We start from the raw sequence: 22,500 nt of genomic DNA, 5'->3' as shown, positions 1-22,500 counted from the left end.
TGATCTTTGTTTTAATATTGCATTTGATGGAGATTTAGAATTTGCTAAATTCATTATTGATAAATTTAATAGCTCAGATGGTGAAAGAGTAAAATTAACATATAGATGCATTGATGAAGTTTGTCAAAAAAATTATACACATATTTTAAAATATTTTCTTGAAAATTTACCTGAAATCCAAATTTCAAGAGATCCAATCAATTTTGCAATAAAGAATGAAAATTTTGAAATGGTTCAATTACTGATAGATAGAATTCCAACAAAACCTAAAGATAAACCAACATTATATGATACTACAATTGATAAACTACAAAGTTATTCTAAAAAAGATAATAGAATTTTAAACTCACTAATCGATAGCCAAATTTATAACAAAATTTTATTTGAAAAATATCCAGACTTTATTATATAAAAAAAATAATAAAATCATTTAACTTCTGATTAATTAATCCAAACAAGTTAATTTCTAAGATTTTAAAAATCAAGGTAAATGAAAAAAAAAAAAACAAAAAATAAATATATATTAAATAAAAATAAATAAATAAATAAATAAAAAATCAAATAAATAATAGTTTTATTATAAATAGATTTTTATTATAAATAATTAAATAAAAAAAAATAGATAAATAAATAAAAAATAAAATAAATAATAGTTTTATTAGTATTAATTTTTTATTAATTTTTTGTTTTTTATTAATAATAATAATAATTTTTTGTTTTTTTTTAATACACTATCTGTATAAATAGTTTATTATTGAGGTTGGGAGAAAAAAAAAAAAAAAAAAAAAAAATTTAGGTATTTTACATTTTTAATTTTAATACAACAAACCAATAATAATAAAAATTTTAAATAAATAATGAAAAATTATCTTCTCTTTCTACCTCTAATTAGTTTATTTCTATTGTTAGAATAATATAATTCTTTGACTTTGGTGTGGTTCTTTCTCTTGTCTTCTGTCCTTTGTTACTTATTGGGCCATTTCATCGGTTCATTCTCCTTGGTTTTATTTATGCTAGTCTTTCTTCTGGTGATTCATTATACTTGGGAAAAAAATTTTAGGCGCCTAAATGTTAAAAAATAAAAAAAATAATTAGGTTTCATTCAAAAAAAAAAAAAAAAAAAAATTTAGGCGCCTAAGTATTAAAAAAAAAAAAAAAAAAAAACAAAAACTAAAAAAAAAAACAAACAAGAAATAGAAAAAACAATGAATAATAATAATAGTAATAATAATAATAATAATAATAATAATAATAATGACAAAACAAGTAATAATACAATAGAAAAAACCACAACACTAAATGTAGATTATGATAAAGGTATATTAAATTTGGAAATTGGTGAGAGTGACATTTTAAAATGTATTTCAGGAGAGATAGAAGGAATTAGAATGATAAAATTAAGAATGTTTCACGATTTAGTAATAGATAAATCATTATCAGAATTACCGTTTCAGAAATTCTATGATTGTTACTCATCTTTAAATAATAATAACTTAAATACAAAATCATTTTTATCTTATCTTTATACAAATGTATTTCAAACTTTATCAGAAAGAATAAAGGTAATATATTTTACATCATTATAATTTTTATTTTTATAACAATATATATATATATATATATATATATATATATATATAATAACTAACAATACTTTATTTAATTTTAATATATACATATATATTTGTATAGAGTGATTTTCAATTAATATGTCAAGAAAGACAAATTTCAATTAGATTAAGTGAATTAGAAAGATTACTTCGTGAACAACCAACCATTCTCAACGATAAAAGAGCACCTCCATCAAGTATAATTAATCCTGAAGAACAAATAATGTCACAAATCATAGATTTAAAGATGACTGAAAGGGAAAGATTATTAAAAATCTATCAAAATGTAATTACTTATTAATTTTTACTTTTTATTATTTTTTGTTACTAACATTAACCAAAATAATAATAACAATAATAATAATTATAACTATATATAGCTATTAAATGAAAATAAAAAGATAAAAAGACAAGAAACAGATTTAGAGAAACAAAAAACAGTTTTAGTTGACCAAATTAATACAAAAATAGAAAATATTAAAAAAATAGTTGATCTTTCTGTGTCACTCGATTCATAATAATAAAATTCTTACCTCTCCCCCCCCCCCCCCCTTTTGTAAATAGAAATAATTTAAAAAAATAATGATGAATTTGTTTAGTTTTTTTTTTTTTTTTTTTTTTTTTTATTTATATAATTTATCTTCCTTTTTTTTTTTTTTTTTTTTTGTTTTTTTTTTTTGTTTTTTTTTTCTTTGTTTAGAAAAAGATTATTGTAATTGAGAGAGAAGTGGTAATGGATCAGCAAGGGATTTCTTTCCTCTTGTCGCAATTGTATTTGCTCTTTCAATATCACCAGCTGATTTTAATTCGAAATTTCTATAATTTAACCAAACATCAACATCTTTTGATGAGATTTCTTTGATTGATAAACATTTTTCATACAATGATCTAATATCATTTATATTCTTTTCAATTCTTTCTTCTTCATATAAAATGCATTTTTGGTAAAATTCTTTGGAAATTGGTAAATAATTAAAACATCTAATTGCCAAAAAATAAATAAATAAATAAATAAATACTTAAATGTTAATATTTGGATTTTTGGTTTATTATTATTATTATTATAAATTAAATTAATTACTTACAATTGATAAATTTGTTTTAATTTATCTTTTGGTAAATTTAAAAATGTATAATCTAAAAGGAAATTTTTAAGAGTATTTTGAACTTTAACATTACCATCTAATTGTTTTAATAATTTTTCAAATAAATCTACAATCTTTTTATAATCTTTATCAAATTTGAAAACAACTTGATATTTAAAGTATTCAATGAATAAATTTGATGATGATGATGTTGATGTTGATGATGTTGTTGATGTTGTTGAAGAAGTACAATTCTTAACTGCCATTTCAAAACATTTATCAATATTATTATATTCATTATTATTTGATAAATTATCAAATAATTTAACAACCATTTCATTTTTAATTAATAAATTAATTCTTTGATTCCAAAGTTGATTTGAATTTTTAAATAATTTAACAGATTCTTCTGAAACTTTAATTGCATCATTGGTTTTACCTAATTCTAATAATAATTCAATATAATATTGATAACCACTTTCCTTTAATATATTATTATCAATTGAATATTTATAAGCTTTCAATAAAATATCTGTAATATTTTCAATTAATTTATTTTCTTTTAATTTAATATCAACTATAATTTGTCTAATAAAATGAATATAATTAAATAAATAACTTTCACTTTTAATAATCTATAAATAAATAAATAAATAAATAAATAAATAAATAAATAAATAAATAAATAAATAAATATATATATGTATTAGAAATAATTTAATTCGTTATATATTATAAATTTATAATACATTACAGTTAAACCTTGATTAAGAATTTTAGTTGAATTATTTAATCTTTTTAATAAAGATGGTTCAGAAGATTTTGATTGTTCAATTGAAGCTAAAAAGATATAAGTTTTATCATCATTTGGGAAATCAGTAACTAAAGATTCCAAAATTTCTTTTTGAAGTAATTCACCAGCACCCATTGGATTTTCAGAGTCTTTTCCAATATCTAAAAATTTAGAGGCAATCTTATAAAAATGTTTTCTAAAATCAAAATCTTGACCAATACTACTCTTTATTGCTTTTCTAAAAACGATTTGAGCGATTTGACCTCTAATTAATGATGATTGTTTTAATTTATCTGCACTTAAAATTTCTTTACCAAATGTAATGAATTCATCCTTCTCAATCTTTTCTGATTTTCTTAAACTATCTAAATTTAATTTAATTGCTTCTTCTTCTTCTTCTTCAATTTTTTTCTTTTAAATTTTAAAATTAATTATTTTATTTTATTTTATCATTATTTTTAAAAAAAAACTTACATCAATAAAAGTAATATCACTAAATAATAATGAAATATAAGTTAATTCCATTAAAAAGAAATAATGCCATAATGATTTATCAGTTTTATTAAATTGAATACCAGCTTGAATTAAATTTCTAGCATTTTGAATATTTTTATTAACTTCAAATTCAAATGTTGCTGCTAATTTCCAAAGTTTTGCTGATCTTGGTAAATTTGAAAGTGCAATTGAAAATAATCTACCTGTACCTTCTTTACTTGCTCTCTTCATTCTAATATTTAATGCATTAATCCATAATGCTTCATCTTTTGGGAATTTCTTTGTTGCACTACCAAATAATATAATTGCATGTCTTAATGCTGATCTTAAACGATAATCAAACTCGATATCTTTAAAATAATAATAATAATAAATAATAATAATAAATAAAATAAAAATTGTTAGAATATTAATATTAAAAAAAAAAACATATACAAACTTTAAAAAATTAATATTATTAAAGTTGAATAAAATAAAAAGAAAACTTACTTTTAGCTTTACCCCTTTTATGAAATAATCTATCTAATTCTAATTCATATTTGATGTATGTCAAGAAATCAGATTTATGAGAATTTCTATTAAAAATTTTAATTTCATGATATTCTCTTTTTTTCATAATATCTTTACATTCTTGTTTACTAATGATACCTAATGAAACCAATTTAGAGGTTTCCTCTAATAATTGATCAATACTAAAATTGACTCTATCCATTCTCTATTTGATCAATCCAAAAAAAGAAAAAAAAATAAAATAAAATAAAACCAATTAATGAAAAAAAAAAAAAAAAAAAAAATTAAAAAAAAAAAAAAATCGTTCGTTTTTTCTCGTGCCAAAAAAAAAAAAATAAAAAAAAATAAAAAAAAATAAAAATAAAAACAAAAATAAAAATAAAAACAAAATAAAAATAGTTAAACTATGAAATAAAAAATTTTTTATTTTATTTACAACTAATTAAATTTATTTGGTTTCATCTTCATCTATTGTACAAAAACTATTATTATTATTATTATTATTATTGTTATCATTATTATTGATATTATTATTATTATTATTATTATTATTATTATTATTATTATTATTATTATTATTATTATTATTATTACTTAAAATTCTAATTGCATTTAAACTATTTATATTATTATAAAGTAATTCAGTAATGGAGTTAGATCTTGTTGGATTATAAGGACCATTATTATTGTTATTATTGTTATTATCTAAAATTACAGAATAATCTGTTAAATTTGAAGAATTTCTACTATCAATTAAAAAAGGTGAAGGAATTTGATAATAATTTCCATCGCTATAATTATTATTATTATTATCATCATCTTCATCATCATCATCATCAGGAGAATAATCAATTAAACTTCTTTCTTCACAATTAGCCCCATTATTATTTTTATTATTTTTATTATTTCCATTTATACCATATGATTTCCTTTTATCTAAACTAAATAAACCTAAAAATTTATAATAATAATTTTTACAACTTTTCTTGAGATTCATTCTAAGTCTATCATTTACACCAAAACAAACTGCATTCATACAACCATGTAATGGAATAAAGAAATAGGATATCATTAGAATATACTTTACATCCAATGATAAATATTTCAATATTATCACCAATATTGACCATGACCAAATGAATCCAAATGAAAATAAAAAGAAAATTGATGTCCATATTATATTTGGTGTTTTTCTAATTCTTTTCTTTGAATTATTTTAACACTACTACTACCATTATTTTGATACTATTAATGTTTATATTATTAATACTATTATTAAATTTAAACTATTATTATTTTGTTATTATTATTATTGACATTGACATGAAATAATATATTTATATTATTATTATTATTATTGACATTGATATTATTATTATTATTTATTATTAAATCATTTTTAATGATTATATTTGAGTAATTATCAATACTATTGTTATTAGTAAAGTTTATATAACTACCACTACCACCATTAATACCTAAAGAGTAGCCAAAATTCATTGCTTGTTCTTTAAATGTTTTGGTTAATAATGCACAAACTATAATATTGTAAATCCAAGTTAACAATAATGGTATAAAGAATAAAAGATGGGGAAAGATTGAATCATGATGACAATCGATTTTACTATAACTTCTTATAAAAAATAATGATACCATTATTAATGCTGAAAGTCCATTTGAAAATATAAAATATTTCTTTAAATTATCTTCAACTTTATCATTATTATATTTTATAACTAAAAATAATAATAATAATAATAATAACAATAATAATAACAATAATAATAATATATTTTAAATTTAAAATTAGTATTTGATTTTTTTTTTTTTTATTTTTTTTAAAAAAAAAAAAAAGTTAACTTTAATTTACCTTGAATTAATGTATGAGCAATACAAACTTCCCAAAAAAATGAAGATAAAAAAAAATAATGTAATAATGAATCGGGGAAATTACAAAAGAAGGGGAAAACATTTGTTATGGCGTCAAAATATTTTGTTTGGATATGTGTTGCTATTAAAAATATTATTGAAATTATAAAATCATTTATTGTCATTATAAAAATTAATTTAAGTTGAAATTCCCTTAACTCTTTATAATAAATATAAATAGAAAGAATGAATAAACATCCTACTAATGATAATGATGATGAAATTGTTACCATTATTGAATTTATATTATCAGCATCATTTGGAATAAATATAATAGAGGACATTATTCCTTTTTTCTTTTTATATTTTTTTTATTTTTTATTTTTTTGTTTTTATTATTATTATTAGTTTTTTTTTTTTGTTTTTAGTTGTTAGTGTTTATTGGATATGTGGTAGTTAAAAAAAATTTTATTTGTTTATTTGGGATATTATTTTTTTTTTTTTTTTGTTTGGATTAAAAAAAAAAAAAAAAAAAAAAAAAAATTTTGTTTTTGTTAAGGATTTAAAAAAAAAAATAAAAAAAAAAAATTTAAAATAATGGGAAGAAAAAAAAAAAAAAAAAAATGGGAAAAAAAAAAAAATAATATAAAAAATAAAGATTAAATTAAGTTTTTTAAGAATAAATTTGGTAATGGTTTTTTATATCTATGGTTTGGGGAGAGAATTAAAATAAAGTGTCTCATATTAAATTAAATAAAATTAAATTTAATTTTTATTTTTATTTTTTTTTTTTTTTTTTTGGAAAAATTAAGTCGGCCCAATAAAAACAAAAAAAAGAAAAAAAATGTGTTTGGAAAATAAAAAAAAAAAAAAAAAAAAAAAAAAAGGTGTGTTTAGAAAAAAAAAAAAAAAATTAAAAAAAATTAAAAAAAATATATTTTTATTATGTATTGATATAGTAAAAACAAAATTTTAAAAAATCGATTCCATATCAATATTGGTTTTTAAAAATCAAAATGAAAATATTAAAAGTAAAAACCACCACACTCCGATAAAATGGGAGAAAAAAGAAAATCAAGAGAGGGTTATATTTTAAAAAAAAAAAAAAAAAAAAAAAAAAAAAATTTATTTTTTAAACACCTTGTAAACTATAGTTAATAGATTAAAAAATTTTTTTTTTCTTTTTCTTTTTCTTTTTTTCTCTTTACTTTAGTTTTTAATTAACTAATAATATTTTTCTTTATATTAAATAAATAAAAATAAAAAAAGAAGAAAGAAAAAAAAAAATAAAGTAAAAATAAATTGTTTAAAATAAAAAATAATAAATAATAAATATAAAAAAATAATTAAATAAATTAAATAAATAATCATAAAAATTAATTTTTTCCAAAAAAAAAAAAATAAAAAATTAAATCATTGAAAATAATCTGTAAAGTATAATTAAAAGAATTTTAGAAATTATAATAATTTTACAATTAATAGTTAGTATTATATATATATATATATTTTTAGTTAATATTAAATTTTTAAATTATTTAAAATATTGTTTTTCATTTTTTTTTAGTTTATTTTCATCTTTTACAACTTTTCATCAACTTTGTTTATATCATTTTTATTTCTTTTTTGTATTTACTCCTATATAAAAAATTGGGTTCACATTTTTTAACGGTAAAAAATGAAATAATAGAAAGGAAATAAAGAAGAATTATCATATATTGCAACATAAATAGTTTTTTATTTTGTTTTATTTTATTTCTCTTCTATTTTCTATATTTTTTATTTTCCTTATTGGAATAGTTATTTATTTTATTGTTATCACTTTCTTTTTAAAATACATTAAAAAGGTAAGTGATAATTATAATATCACACGACAAATGTCTTTTTATCTATTTCCATATTAAAATATTTTTTTTAAAAAAAAAAAAAAAAATTAAAAATAAAATAAAATAAAAAAATAAAATGTGTGGTTTATATGTGTGTGTGTGTTGGTATGTTTTTAAAATTTTCCTGTCATTGTTATTTTTATCTATAATATATGAATGGGGGGTGGTGTTGGTGGTAATATTTATGTTTAGTTTTTTTTTTTTTTTTTTTAAAATTCTAATTTTATCCTAATTTATTTCATTATTTTTTATAATAATCCCATCCCCCCATTTAAACTCAATTCTAATGTGGGTTTTTGGTTTTTTAATCTATCGTTCTCAAAATACATGCATGTAGAATGATATTTAACTTTATATCATCACCCATACCCAATTATATATTAAACTTTTGTTATTTTAAAAAATCATTAAAATTATGTGTGGTGGTGTGTCATTTTTTTTTTTTTTTTTTAAATTTCTTTTTTGGTTTGAGAAATATTGTTATTGTTTTATTATCAAATAAAAAAATGAAATAGAAATTGTCGCAGATCAATCATATACACACCCCTTCTTTAAAAACAACCACAAATACACCAAAACATCACCACATTTTAATCTAGTCAACAATGTCACAATGAAAGGTTGGACTCACACATACACACACACACCCAAACACACACATACACAATATATAACACCACAATAAATATTTATATATACTTACCACATATACATGTGTTCCACACCCAATTTTAAAACAAATAATAATTTTAATTATTTATTTAAAATAAAATTATAATTATAATTATTTTTTATAAACCACACACCATAATAATAATTTTTTTTTTTTTGTTTTTTTTTTTTTTTCCACTTTCAATAAAATTATAAAAGAAAATAATATAATCAAATATTTTTTATACACCTCCATAATAATTCATTCATTGATAAAAAATCTTTTATTAATTCCGTTTTTTTTTTTTAACTTGATAATTTTTAATTATTTTTATTTAAAAATTATTTAATTATTTATTTATTTAAATTATTTTATTTTATTTAATTTGTTTTTTTCCCAACATCAAAAACACAAACAAAAAATCAATTTTTTTTTTTAAAATTACAAATAATCATCAACAATTGTGATTGCAAATAAAATAAAAATAAATTTTATTATATTTTTTTTTTTATTTTTTCAATATTATTTCAAAAATCAAATTTACCAATATTAAGCATTAATAATAATAATAAAAAATAAATAACCTCAATTAAAATAATAATAACTTTTAGAAAAAAAAAAAAAAAGAAAAAGAAAAACAAAAACAAAAATTCAAAGGTAGTAATACTATTTTCAAAACAAACTGTTTATTTTTATTATTTTATTATTATCATTTTATTTTTTTTTATAATATTAAAAAATTTTTTAAAACCTATTTTATTCATTGCACTTTATTTTTGTTAAATTTATAAAATAATATTTCTTTTAACTGCAACTTAATTTTATTATTATTATTTTTATTATTTTTATAATAATTTATTTATTTATTTATTTATTTAATTATTTAATTTTTTTTTTTTTTTCAATGCATTAATAAAAAAAAAAAAAAAAACAACATTATCTATTACTTTTGGTATGAAAATTTGGAAAACCATTACAAATAATTAGTCATATAGATTGAATTTTTATTACTTTTAGATAAAATAATATTTTATTTATTTTTTAAAAATTTTAATATTTGTAATTTTTTTTTTTTTATAAATAATATATATCCAATATATATTTAAAAATTTAAAATTTTTTTCTATTCACTACCCATTTTGTTCTGAATCTCATTATTTAAAATTCAAAATAATAATAGAGTAGTAATAGTAAATTTAAAAATTGTTTTTAAAGACTTTTAATAGTAATAATAATAATAATAATAATACAAATAATTTCAAATATTATATTGTTTTTACTTTGTTGTTATACCCTTAAAATAATAATAATAGTAATAAAAAAAAAATAAAAAAAATAAAAAAAAAAAAAAAAAATAATAAAAAAATAATAATAATTAAATAATTAAATAATAAATAAATAAATAAAATAAAATAGTAAATATTAATATATTTTTTTCATTATTCATAAAATTCTTAAATTCAATTAGAAACACTTGCCACCAAATATTTTAAAATTTACACTTTATAATTTATTCTTTTTCTCTTTTATTGAAACGATTGTATCCAAACAAATTCAAAAAATTAAAAAAAAGAATTTACTAAAAACTAAAACGTTTATAATAATAATAATAATAAATTCAATCAAAATAAATAGTATTACGTATAATTAATATTTATTAATAAAAATCTACAAATAAAATAATAATATCACCAACAATAACAACAACAATAATAATATTAATAAACGATTGGTATCTAATCTATTTAATTATTAATAATAATAATAATAATTTCCAATTGAAAAAATGAGTCTTATTGAAGGTGACTCCATTTACAACTTATTCCAAACTCAAGATCTTGGTATCGATTTTGCATCAAGTATCGTTCCCGATAGCCCAAATAAATTTAAAAAGAATGCAAATGTTTTTAATAATTTCCAACAACAACAACAACAAATTCAACAACAAAATAAACAATCAAATGGTTTAATTTATAATAATAATAATAATAATAATAATAATAATAATAATAATAATAATAATAGTAGTAGTAGTAATAATAATAATAATAGTAGTAGTAGTAATAATAATAATAATAGTAATAATAATAATCAAAATCATAATAATAACAATAATAATCAAAATCATAATAATATTCAACATAATAATGCACAATCTCAAGTTTATATAAATCATAATTCCAATGGTAGCCAACAAGAAGAACAACTATTTTCGATTTATTTACAACCTGAAAAGGAGAACGAATTAAATAATAGTTATCATGATAATGTAAATAATAATAATAATAATAATAATAATAATAATAATAATAATAATAATATAAATTTAAATCATGCTCAACAACAACAACAACAACATCATTTGCCACATGGTCAACCACATAATAATAATAATAATAACCAATTTTATCAAATTAAAAATCCAATGGAAGAAATTTATTCATCAAATGGTATTGTTCCAAATCAAGAACCAAATAAAAAAGTTGAATATATGAATGAACCAATTAAACAAAACCATTATAATATAGTGCCTGAATCAATATTTGATGTACCTTTTGGTGTGTCTTCACAAACAATGTTAAATGTTCCATCAACTAACAATGCAAACAACAACAACAACAACAACAACAATAACAATAACAATAATAAAAATATTAATTTTAAACAACCAATTCAACCAAATCAATTAATTCCAATTCCACCACATAGCAATCAAAACAATAATATTTCATTAAATAATAATAATTCAAATTCAAATTCAAATCCAAATAATAATAATAATAATTCAAATAATATTAGTACACAAATTAATAATTTAAATAATAATATAAATAATCAAAATAATCAATTAAATGGTTCAAATAATGGAAAGAAAAAAGAAGAAGATAAATCTATTAAAAAGAGAAAATTTATAAGTTCAACACCTGTAAAAGGTGAAAATGGTGGTACAACTTTAATTCCAACAACTGATGGTGGCTTTAATATGGATGAAGAAAGACATCAAAAAAGACAAAGAAGATTAGTTAAAAATAGAGAAGCTGCTCAATTATTTAGACAAAGACAAAAAGCCTACATTCAAGATCTTGAAAAAAAGGTTTCAGATTTAACTGGTACAAATAGTGAATTTAGAGCACGTGTCGAATTATTAAACTCTGAGAATAAATTAATTCGTGAACAACTTTTATATCTTAGAAATTTCGTTACCCAAGCCGTATCCTTCTCTTTCCCTAAAGGTGGTAGTAATGGTACAAACTCACCATCAGGTGTTGCTGATCAATTTTTAAATAGTATATTACCACCAGGTTTAAATTCACCATTACCACAAGGAATACTTCCTGCTGGTATGAATTTACAAAATCCAATGATTATGAGTGCTATTGCTGAAGCCGCTTCAAAGAATTCTACCTTTAGACAAAATATTCAAGGTAATCTATTAGGTACTCCAATCCCTTCTCCTCAATCTTCTTTAACAAGTAATTCTGGTAATAATAGTCCAAATAAACCATTAAATAATAATAATAATAATAACAATATTAACAATAATAATAATAATAATCCATCTTCACCAAATAATAATCTTAATAATAATAATAATATCTCTCCAAATTCTTCAACATCTCATCAAGTTCCTTATTTACCACAAAATACTCCACCACAACAATCAACTCCAAATCAAAGATAATTATATTAAAATAAATATTATATATATTACTCAATTATTATTACTTGTATAAATTCGAAAAAAAATAAAAAATAAAAAATAAAAATGTTTAAAAAAGTTTAAAATAATATTTATATATTTAAATTAATGTTTATATTTATTTATTTATTTTTTTTTTTTTTTTTTTTTTTTTTTTTTAATTTTTTTTTTTTAGTATAATTATATTTAATTATTTATTACCATTATTATTATTATTTATTATTTATTATTATTACTTATTTTTTTTTTTTATTTTATTAATTTTTTTTTTTTTTATATTTTATAAAGTTGAATCTAAATGTGATCTTATATGTGAATAAAGTTCCATATGTTGTCTTTGTTGATTATTTAAAAGTGGGAAACCTTGTAAACGATAGAGATTGAATCTAGTTTGATTTTTAGCGGCTTGAGAAGGTACAAAGGATTGTGGTTGTGGAGCTTTATAGTTATCAGTTCTAACAGAGACGAAATTTGGATCAGCTAAACTTGCTTCATGTAATAATTCTTTGAATAATCTCTTAACTTCATATTTATTTTCTGGAAGTGTTTTGTGATTGTTGGCGACCAAAGTGAGTACTTTCTTTTGTGGGTCATAACGATTAGCGGTTAATTGAGCTAATCTATCTTGAACGGTCTTTGATAAATTGAAAGCAGAGATGTTAACTTTTAATACGGCTTTTCTATTGACCCAACTATCTTCAATAGTTTGATCGGTGGTATTGTGAGAGCTAATGAATTCGAATGGATAAGTTTTGATGTGTTGTCTTGGATACCAAGTTTGACGACGTTCAAGTGAGGTGATATCTTTATCACTGATTTTTTCAGGTCTAAACCATTCTTGATTCTTACCTTGTTGAAGGTAATAATAGAGATCAGTTTGTTCGAATATTTTTGGTTGTTGGTCAAAACTTGGACTTAAATCTTTAAATTCTTCATCTTCTTCATCGGCTAATTCTTCGACTAATATATCTGGTTCATCCTCACCAGGTACACGTTCACCTTCACTTTGTACATTATCCATTGGTAATTTATTTGGTTGATTATTTAATCTGTAATTTAACATATTGAATGGTTTACCCATTAACCAGCCATCATTATTATCAATTCCATCCTTTTCAATAGGTTTGGTTATCTTTTTAGTAGATGTTGGTACAGAGATAACACCTTCATCTTTAATTTGTGGTCTAAGATTAATGTAAAGACGTCTTTCATCATAAATTTCATCATGAACTTCATCACTTCTTTCAATTACTCTTTGTTTGTTATCACCTTCATCTTCTTCATCTTCATCTTCTTCTTCTTCATTTTCATCTTTTATGAGTTCTTCTTCAATTACTTCTTCAACGACACTACCATCTTTATTCTTTGTAATTGACATTTTCTCTCTAAACTCTTTAATGAGTGGATCATAAGTTTCAATATATTCACGAGTTATTGGCATATCAGTTGAATCATTTGGATTTTGATCAATGATTTCCTTTACGAAATCAGGGAAAGCATCTGGATTTGATTCAACCAATTCCTTTGAGACTGGCATATCATCAGTATTATGTTTCAAAACTTTCTCTTGTTTCAAAAGACCAGTTTCAGTGAGTTGATGAGTTAAAACTCTAACAAGATCAGTATCTTTGAGTGGCATTTTAAAGATGACATCTCTATCGACCAAATCACTAAAGGTGGTATCATATTCAAAGTACATAGATTCTGGAATTGCAACGTCACCATTTGCTTCTCTAATGGTGTTTTTATCGTGTTCAATGATATCCTTATCAAAGAGATTATTGGTTTTGTAAGCTTCATAGATTTGATCCAATACTTCGGTTGCAGTTTTTTCATTGACTTCTTGGTTGATGTATTTATTGGCGATCATATTCAATGATTCCTCTTCATTCTTTCTAATCTTTGCAGAGAGTGCTTTAAGATCTGGTAAGGTTGATGGTAATGGTCTAACAATATCTTCATCCAATTCACCCTCTCTTTCATCAAGTGGTAATTCTTCTTGGTTTTCATGGAATGCATCGATAGCGTCCATTCTACCATCAATTTCATCGAGTTCCTCTTGATAGTCGAAATTAATGTTAAACAATGATTCTGCGATTTGTCTAACACTGTCTTTATTGCTATTTCTGATTGGTGGTAATTTTCCTTTTTCAGCGAATCTTTCTAAGAATTTTGGAGGCTTTGTTACAGACTCTTCAACTACAGTTGTTACAGACTCTTCAACTGCAATTGGAACAGACTCTTCAGTGATAAGAGATTCAACATTTTCAATTGCGACATCATCATCTTTAATCAAATCCTCTTGTTCTTGTTCTTCAGCTTCAATTTTATCAGATAAAAGGAATCTACCATTCTTATCAAAGAAATCTTTGTTAATTGCAAATGGATCTTCAATATCTGGAACTGGTTCAGATTCTTCAACTTCTTGAGATGGTTCTTCTTCATTGGTGGTTGCAACAACCTTTTCATCATCGACTAAATCATCTTCATGTTCTTCACGGACCTCTTCATCATGTGGAAGAAGATCAATGATCTCATCTTCGGTTGATGGTCTAGTACCAGCTTTCAATGACATTTCACCAACTGTCAATAAATTTGTAGCATCTCTTGAATTGGCAACTGATGGTGCATTCATTTGTTGATAGAATTTATAGTTGTCGATTTTATCTTGTTTTGTATTATCCTCCAAAATGTGAATTCTATTCTTGGCCTCTTGATATTGTTCTAAACGTGTTGCGGCCATTCTAACGATTTCCAATTCCTTAAGTTCATCGATTGTGAATTTTTTAATCTCCTCTGGTGTTGGTAATTCTGGTAATGTACACTCATAAGTCTCCAAGTATCTATCGGCCTTGAGCTCAAGTATCAATTGAGATTGAAGAAGTTTTGATAATTTTTTACCCTCTTCAGTGCCTTGATCGTTGGCTTTTTTGATTGCTCTCAATTTCTCTGCAACCAAAAGACTGGCAATCTCTTCAGGATCACGATAAGTATCGACTTGAACGAGTTGATCAATGAGATTCACCATTGATGAATAGGATGCTGGATTTGCGAAATCAAATGGTACAATTGATAATTGATTAATGTAATCCTCGGTAATCTCTGTTTGATAACCTAAATCATTATATTCATCCATCATATGTAATCTGGAAAGATTATGTGGATCTGTAATCTCTGATCTCTCCAAAATTCTTTGCCATGCATCCTCTTCATCTGAACCTGCCAATATTGTTTTTCCTCTAAAATCTAATGCATTTCTAACTTGAACAATATCACGATAATGTTTCTCCAAACCACTCAATTTATATTCTTTTCTCTCTTTTTCAATTCTCTTTTTAATTAATCTTTCTTCTGCTCTCTTTGTTCTATATAATAAATTTGATTGATTTATAACTTCATTATATGCACTAACTAATGGTTTTTCAAATCTATATATAAATATAAAATTATTAATAATTAATATATTATATATATTAAATAATAATAATAATAATAATAACTTACTCTTCTTTAAATTTATTTAATTCATTTGCAATATGATCAGATTTAATTTGTGAATAATTATCATAAATGACTTTTTGAGTTTTAAATAATGAACCAGGTAATTCTTTTTGTTCTTTTTCTTTTTGTTTTTGTAATAATGATTTTGTGGTGAGATTCATTTCGAAAGCATCATTAATGTTAAAATGTTCACGTGAAAATAATTCAAATGTTTCTGGATTATCACTATATCTCATTAACTTTAAATCTTTCATTGTGAGACTTGCGAGCATTTTATCGAAATCTTGAGTTCTTTGATCGACAACTGCTTTCTTTTGTGAATGTTTTCTATGATCAACAACAACATCACCATCATCTACAAATTCTGAAAAGATCTCTCTTGATTGTTTCTTTTTTTTAATTATTGGTTTTGGTGTTTCTTGTCCTTGTTCTGGTGGTGGTGGTTGAGTTGATGATGTCTCTGAACAATAATTTCTAATAACAACATTTGTTGTTGTTCTTATTGTTGCTAATCGAATTTGATTCGATTTTTTAATTGATGAACCAATTCTATACATTTTTTTTTTTTTTCTCTCTCTTTTTTTTTTTTTTTTTTTTTTTTTATAATTTATTTACAATATTTGATGTAAATAAAATGTATAATATACACACACACCTCAAACACAAATATATATATTTTTAAAAATAGATTAAATAAATGTTGTTTTCCAACAATTTGTGTGTTGAGCGAGCGAGTATTGAAAAAGAAAAATGTGATCAAATGAAAAAAAAAAAAAAAAAATGAAAAAAAGAAAATAAAAATTGAAAAAAAACGAAAAAAAAAAAAAAAATTTTATTTTTTATTTTTTTTTTTTATTTTATTTCATTCGAATTTCAATTTATTTTTTTTATTTTATTATTTTCATTATTATTTTTTTTTTTATTTTTTTGATCATTTTTTTTATAATTTCATTGTTATTATCTTTTTATTTTATTTTATTTTATTTTTTTATTTTTTTATTTTTTTAAATCAATTTTATTTTTTTTTTTTTGACTAATTTTATTTTCATTACATATTTTTGTTTATTTATTATTATTACTTTATTATTATTATTTTATTATTTATTGTTTTATATTTATAAAAATAAGTAAATTAACAGATTTTTTTACCTTTATGAAAATAATAACACTAAAAAAAAAAATATATATAAAAATGTAAATAAAATGCGAACTTTTTATTTAAATTAAAAACTATTTTGGTAAATTCTTTCAATTATTTTTATTTTTTATTTTTTATTTTTTATTTTTTTTTTTTTTTTCACTTAAAAAGAAATGTAGCCAGCACTAATTTGGTCTCTTTTAATTTTGTTATCAATATTATCTTTGTAAAACTTTTCATTATCTGACACATAAACGTATAATTCACGGTTGTCAAATAATTTACGTTGAGCTGGTGTAATTTCAATCTTGAAATCCTCACTCCTATTAAAATAATTATGAATATTAATAAATAATTTTTTATTTATTTTTATTTATTTAATTAATTATTTATTTATTTGTTTATTTATTTATTTTTTTTATTTATTTATTTTAAAATAATTTTAAAATACATACCAAATACCCAATGTCTTTGCACTAACGAATGATAATGTGGTGTTGGCATTATTGGCATTCCATTCAATATTAGTGAATATACATTTAGATTTTGAATCTAAAGAAAGAAAACCAGTATTATCTCCGGCCTTTAATTCTACTTGATATGAATATTGTGCACCATTTATTCTAATAGCTCTATCCCTATTTCATAATAATTATTAACAAGTATAATAAAATAAAAATAATTATTTAATAAATATATAAATATATAAATAATAAAAAAAAAAAAAAAAAAAACTTACCATGACTTTTTCTCTACAACCAAATATAATGTAAAGCCTGTTGGTGAGCCACCTTTTCTTTTACGATCATCAATTACCATATTAGCTGGGACTTTTTGAACAGAACTTGCGTGTAACTTTTCATAGTATTGCAAGTAGAGAAGTGAAGCATCGCCAGTATATACACTCATTTTTTTATTATTTGTTTTTTTTTTAATGTTTATAGTTTTTAAAAAAATTTTTATTTTTTTTTTTTGATTTGGTAATTTTAAATAGATTTTAAAATAAAAAAAAAAAAAAAAAAAAAAAAAAAAATTTAAATAAATTATAAACTTTGACACAAAAGAATCTCGTTAAACCTCTGGCAAATCCGGGATTTTTTTTTTTAGGTCGATTGCTTTTTTTTTTTTAAAATTTTATTTGTTTTGATTTAAATTAGATTTTTAAAAAAACTAAAGATGCAAATGTCATATTTTTCATTTTTTTTTTTTTTTTTTCACTTCTTTAAAAAAAACTAATCAAAGAATTTGTGATTTAACAGTCATAATTTCTTAAAAAATGATGAATATTCTAGATTTTTGGGCAAATCCGTTAGGATTTTCTGATTTCCCAATCGTTAATACTACACCAATAAATTATTTTCAAACTATTGATTATTATTTTTTTTTTTTTTTTTTTTATACTTAATATTTTTATTATTTTTTTTATCGTCTATTTTTTAATAGTATAAAACAAAATTTTTTTTTTTTTTAAATTATTTTAAAATCATTTTAATTTATTTAAACAATAACAAATAAAATTAAATAAAATGGCCACACCAAATACATTTAAAGATTATTATGCATTTCAATTAAAAATGACTCAATCACTTGCAAATAGTGAAAGACCAGTCATTAACAATTTTCCATTTCTTGGAGAAAAAACAAATTTCACCAAAGAATTTGCTGCAACTTGTTTCCTCGGTGCTGTCGGTTGTATTCCAAATGTAATTATTATTATTATTTATTTTTTTGGTGTTCACAAAAAAAAAAAAAAAAAAAAAAAAAATTTATAAAATATATAAATAATTGCTAATTTAAAATTCTTTTAATAATAAAAAAAGATTGGTGCATTATTATGTAATGTTGTTGGTTTCATTTTTTTCCCACCATCACCAAATTATAATAAAGAACTTTGGGATTCAATTGTTTCATCAGTTTACAATGTTGCCAATGATGTTACATCAACTTTAAATAATGCAAGAGTTAATGGTATGGTTGAATCAATTCAAGGTGATTTTGGTAAATATTATATTGCAAAGAATGCATTTGAAAAGAATAAAAATATTGCTGATATTAATCTCAAGAATAAATATCGTGATGATTATTTAAAGCAATATGACGATTTAGAAGATGAATTATTAAGAAAATTAGCAGTTCTTTTAAATAGTCCAGATCAAACTAAATTCGAAGAAATTAGTGCTTTCACAATTTTAGCAAGTAAGTTATTATTTAAATTTTATTAAAAAAAAAAAAAAAAAAAAAATTTATTTTACTAATTAAATAATATTATTAGCAACTCATCTTTTTGTTTTAAAGGATGGTATTAAAAATGGAAAAACAATGGGAATGACTGATGCAAAAATTCAAAGTTATGCTTTAATTTATAATTCAAAATTACCAATCTATTTTGCACACACTAGATCAGCTTATAATGCAGGTGTTAAAGTCATTCAGAGTTTACCAAATTTAGATAACCAAACTAAATACAAACGTTATGTAAGTTTTTATTTATTTTAATTTTTATTTTTTATTATAAAAAAAAAAAATTTATTAATTCTTTTAATTTATTTTTTTATTTCTGTAGTTAAATTATCGTAATTATTGTGCACAATTTGTATTTGATTATGTTGAAACATGGAGTTGTCTTGATGATATTTATCCAAATGGTGTTTACCGTGAGAATGTTCGTTATTTATGGGACTATGCAGGTGTGCCAATCGATGAAACAAAACCAATGGCAGAATTTGATAGTAATCCAGGTGATTCATATTATCAACCATCAATTGCTGCAATGGATAAATGGATGGTAGATACAGGTATGGAAAGATATAAAGGTGAATTGAAAACTGTTGATGCTACTTTTGGACAATTCTTCTTCATCAATGTTCAACCAAGTTTCCTTGATGAAACTAAACCAGGTTTAACTCGTCCAGAAGCAGTAGTTGGTGGTAATAATTCAAATAAAGTACCAACTAAAAAAGCAACAATTCCATCTGGATGTGCAATTACTGGTTACACTGTTTCAAGTGATGTTTTACCAAGAAATCTTTCAATAATTCCAAATGTTGCTAATAATTTTGTTTCATTCACTCCACATAAATCATGGGCAATTCAAAGAAGATCTAAACTTTTCTCATTCTTGGCAATGGACGAATGTGTTGAATACTCTGAAGTTAAAGATAAAACCTATAGAGCTCATAAACTTTCAACTGTAACTGGTAAAGGCAACAATAGACAAATTCATACTTATGAACACTTTGAACAATTCAATCCAGGTTATGATGGATTTTTAGATTCTTTATTCTTTGGTTTCCAACCATGCAATTTATTCAATGATAATCATTTATTTGGTAATCAAGCAACAATGATAAATTCTCAAAAAACCAATGGTATTCCAGTCGATGGTGTATCACTTGCTAGAGATCATGTTCTTCCAACAGTTCATAGTATTTTGGTTACAAAAACTAAATCCTTACCATTCAAATTCAAATACTATGACGCTAAACCAGTCACTACCTCCTATGTATTCGGTATTAGATATCATTCAACCACTCCAGTTGATATTTCAATTCGTAATGCTGATGGTGTAACCCAACAATTGGCAATGACTTTGAAACCATGTACTTCTGATGGTAAAGGAACAAATGAATATAAAACTCAATTGGCCACTGCTGTTAACCTCACTGATCCTCGTTTAACAATTGTCGCTGTTAATAATAATGTTTACATTCACTCAATCGTTTTAATCCCATCAATCCCTTTAAAAAAATAAACTAATCTAAACTTCTTAAAATAATATATTAATATTTATAATAATCCAAAAATAAATTAAAAAAAAAAAAAATATCAACAAAATAATTTACCAATACTTTTTTTACTTTTCTTATCTATTATCTAACCATTTTTAAAAAATAGATAATAAGAGATAATTATTAACTTTAAATTATTTTTAAAAAAAAAATTATTTATATCTCATTAATATTTTTTTTTTTTTTTTTTTTTTTTTTTTGTATTAAATGTAAGGTTGTATTAAAATTTATATATGTAATGTAATTTTTTTTTTAAAAATAAAAAAAAAAATTGCATCTATTTTAATTATTTTTTATTCATTTTTGGTTATTTTTAAAATTTTTAATCCTTTTCTGTTTTTTTTTTTTTTTTTTTTATAAAAAAAAATTCCAAATACAATAGATATAGATAATTGATCACTCCAATCGATTAAAAAAAATTTTTTTTCATTATAAATTTTTTTTAAAAATTGACATATAGAGCCAATTATATACCTTTTAGATATCTGAAATAATAGTTTTTTTTTTTTTTTTTTTTTTTTTTTTTTTTTTTTTTTTTTTTTTTTTTTTTTTTTTTTTTTTTTTTTTTTTTTTTTTTTCGCTTAAAATCATCAAATCTATTTTTTTATTTTTTTATTTTTAATCAAATAATTTTTATAAAATGTTCAAAAAAATTATCACATCAACTTTGGTAAGGTCCTCTCAATATGGTAAATTTTTAAATGATAATAATTTTCAAGTTAGGAATATTAATACAAATGTTTTAAGTTTTTCTCAACCATTAATATTCAAAAAAGAAACCCCAACATTTTTCACACCCAAAACTTTAATTAGTAATAATAATAATTCATTCAAATTTGGCAATAAATTAAATTATTCAACTGAATATAATAAAAACAAACCAACTGATACAATATTAAAAGATTCAATATTTGAAAAAGAAAATAGAAAAGGAAATGAAAAATCATTTTATTCTGGTTTGTATTTTTAAACGTAAAAAAAAAAAATAATAATAAACTAATTTAATATATATATTTTTTTTATATAAATTTAGGAAAATTTAACTATTTTTTTAGTAATGCAACAATTCCAACAATTGTTTTAATTGTTGCATTTTATTACTTTAGTAATAGTGCTATTGAAAATATTAAAGAAAGTAACTCTAAATTATATAATGATATTACAAATCTAATAAATGAATCAAATAAAACTTTTAAAGAATTATTAAGAGAAATGCGTGAAAAGAATCAATTAATAATAGAACAAAACAATCATCAAATATTAATTCAAAATAATAGAGTACTAGTTTCAATAGTTTTAACATTTTTATCTTTAATTTTTTTCATTATTGATTATAAAAAGAAATATATGTAGAAACCACCACCACTCACTTTTATATTTGTATATATTAAAAAAAAAAAAAAAAGCAAATAATAAAAATATGTAGGATATATATAAAATATGTTATTATACAATTTATTGGTTAATTGTTTAAGA

At 20.9% G+C, this 22,500-nt stretch overlaps 9 protein-coding genes across 9 annotated transcripts in view; 5 read left to right on the top strand and 4 right to left on the bottom strand.

Annotated features, from left to right (window-relative positions):
- DDB_G0279533 (hypothetical protein) overlaps positions 1–412 on the top strand; it is a gene marked incomplete at both ends in the record, with an annotated part of 1,686 nt that extends 1,274 nt beyond the window's left edge. The window contains one exon of the mRNA XM_636592.1: positions 1–412. This exon is cut by the window's left edge and continues 1,274 nt beyond it. Coding sequence (XP_641684.1) covers positions 1–412 — 412 coding nt within the window.
- Positions 413–1,205: 793 nt separating this feature from the next.
- On the top strand, positions 1,206–2,128 carry DDB_G0279531 (hypothetical protein; the record flags this gene model as incomplete). The annotated part of the gene is made up of 3 exons (XM_636591.1): positions 1,206–1,562; positions 1,693–1,896; positions 1,991–2,128. 3 exons carry the CDS (start codon positions 1,206–1,208, stop codon positions 2,126–2,128), a joined length of 699 nt encoding a protein of 232 aa, XP_641683.1.
- A 189-nt stretch (positions 2,129–2,317) lies between these two features.
- On the bottom strand, positions 2,318–4,695 carry utp6 (U3 snoRNP protein; the record flags this gene model as incomplete). The annotated part of the gene is made up of 5 exons (XM_636590.1): positions 2,318–2,562; positions 2,790–3,330; positions 3,450–3,899; positions 3,963–4,333; positions 4,473–4,695. 5 exons carry the CDS (start codon positions 4,693–4,695, stop codon positions 2,318–2,320), a joined length of 1,830 nt encoding a protein of 609 aa, XP_641682.1.
- A 246-nt stretch (positions 4,696–4,941) lies between these two features.
- Positions 4,942–6,706, bottom strand: crlG (G-protein-coupled receptor family protein; the record flags this gene model as incomplete). The annotated part of the gene is made up of 3 exons (XM_636589.1): positions 4,942–5,697; positions 5,781–6,229; positions 6,364–6,706. 3 exons carry the CDS (start codon positions 6,704–6,706, stop codon positions 4,942–4,944), a joined length of 1,548 nt encoding a protein of 515 aa, XP_641681.1.
- Positions 6,707–10,683: 3,977 nt separating this feature from the next.
- bzpF (hypothetical protein) lies at positions 10,684–12,579 on the top strand (the record flags this gene model as incomplete). Its single annotated transcript, XM_636588.1, has 1 exon — positions 10,684–12,579. The coding sequence occupies one exon, from the start codon at positions 10,684–10,686 to the stop codon at positions 12,577–12,579; it is 1,896 nt and encodes a 631-aa protein (XP_641680.1).
- Positions 12,580–12,877: 298 nt separating this feature from the next.
- DDB_G0279527 (hypothetical protein) lies at positions 12,878–16,655 on the bottom strand (the record flags this gene model as incomplete). The annotated part of the gene is made up of 2 exons (XM_636587.1): positions 12,878–16,025; positions 16,102–16,655. The coding sequence occupies 2 exons, from the start codon at positions 16,653–16,655 to the stop codon at positions 12,878–12,880; spliced, it is 3,702 nt and encodes a 1,233-aa protein (XP_641679.1).
- Positions 16,656–17,399: 744 nt separating this feature from the next.
- Positions 17,400–18,145, bottom strand: DDB_G0279525 (hypothetical protein; the record flags this gene model as incomplete). Its single annotated transcript, XM_636586.1, has 3 exons — positions 17,400–17,559; positions 17,692–17,874; positions 17,976–18,145. The coding sequence occupies 3 exons, from the start codon at positions 18,143–18,145 to the stop codon at positions 17,400–17,402; spliced, it is 513 nt and encodes a 170-aa protein (XP_641678.1).
- A 617-nt stretch (positions 18,146–18,762) lies between these two features.
- On the top strand, positions 18,763–20,987 carry DDB_G0279523 (hypothetical protein; the record flags this gene model as incomplete). Its single annotated transcript, XM_636585.1, has 4 exons — positions 18,763–18,939; positions 19,057–19,432; positions 19,509–19,711; positions 19,800–20,987. The coding sequence occupies 4 exons, from the start codon at positions 18,763–18,765 to the stop codon at positions 20,985–20,987; spliced, it is 1,944 nt and encodes a 647-aa protein (XP_641677.1).
- A 677-nt stretch (positions 20,988–21,664) lies between these two features.
- Positions 21,665–22,377, top strand: DDB_G0279521 (hypothetical protein; the record flags this gene model as incomplete). Its single annotated transcript, XM_636584.1, has 2 exons — positions 21,665–21,980; positions 22,058–22,377. 2 exons carry the CDS (start codon positions 21,665–21,667, stop codon positions 22,375–22,377), a joined length of 636 nt encoding a protein of 211 aa, XP_641676.1.
- Between the last annotated feature and the right edge of the window lie 123 nt (positions 22,378–22,500).

The sequence above is a fragment of the Dictyostelium discoideum genome (assembly GCF_000004695.1).
Source record: "Dictyostelium discoideum AX4 chromosome 3 chromosome, whole genome shotgun sequence".
NCBI lineage: Eukaryota > Evosea > Eumycetozoa > Dictyosteliales > Dictyosteliaceae > Dictyostelium > Dictyostelium discoideum.
The sequence above is the reverse complement of the archived record's forward strand: the minus strand, read 5'-3'. Positions and strand labels throughout refer to the sequence as shown.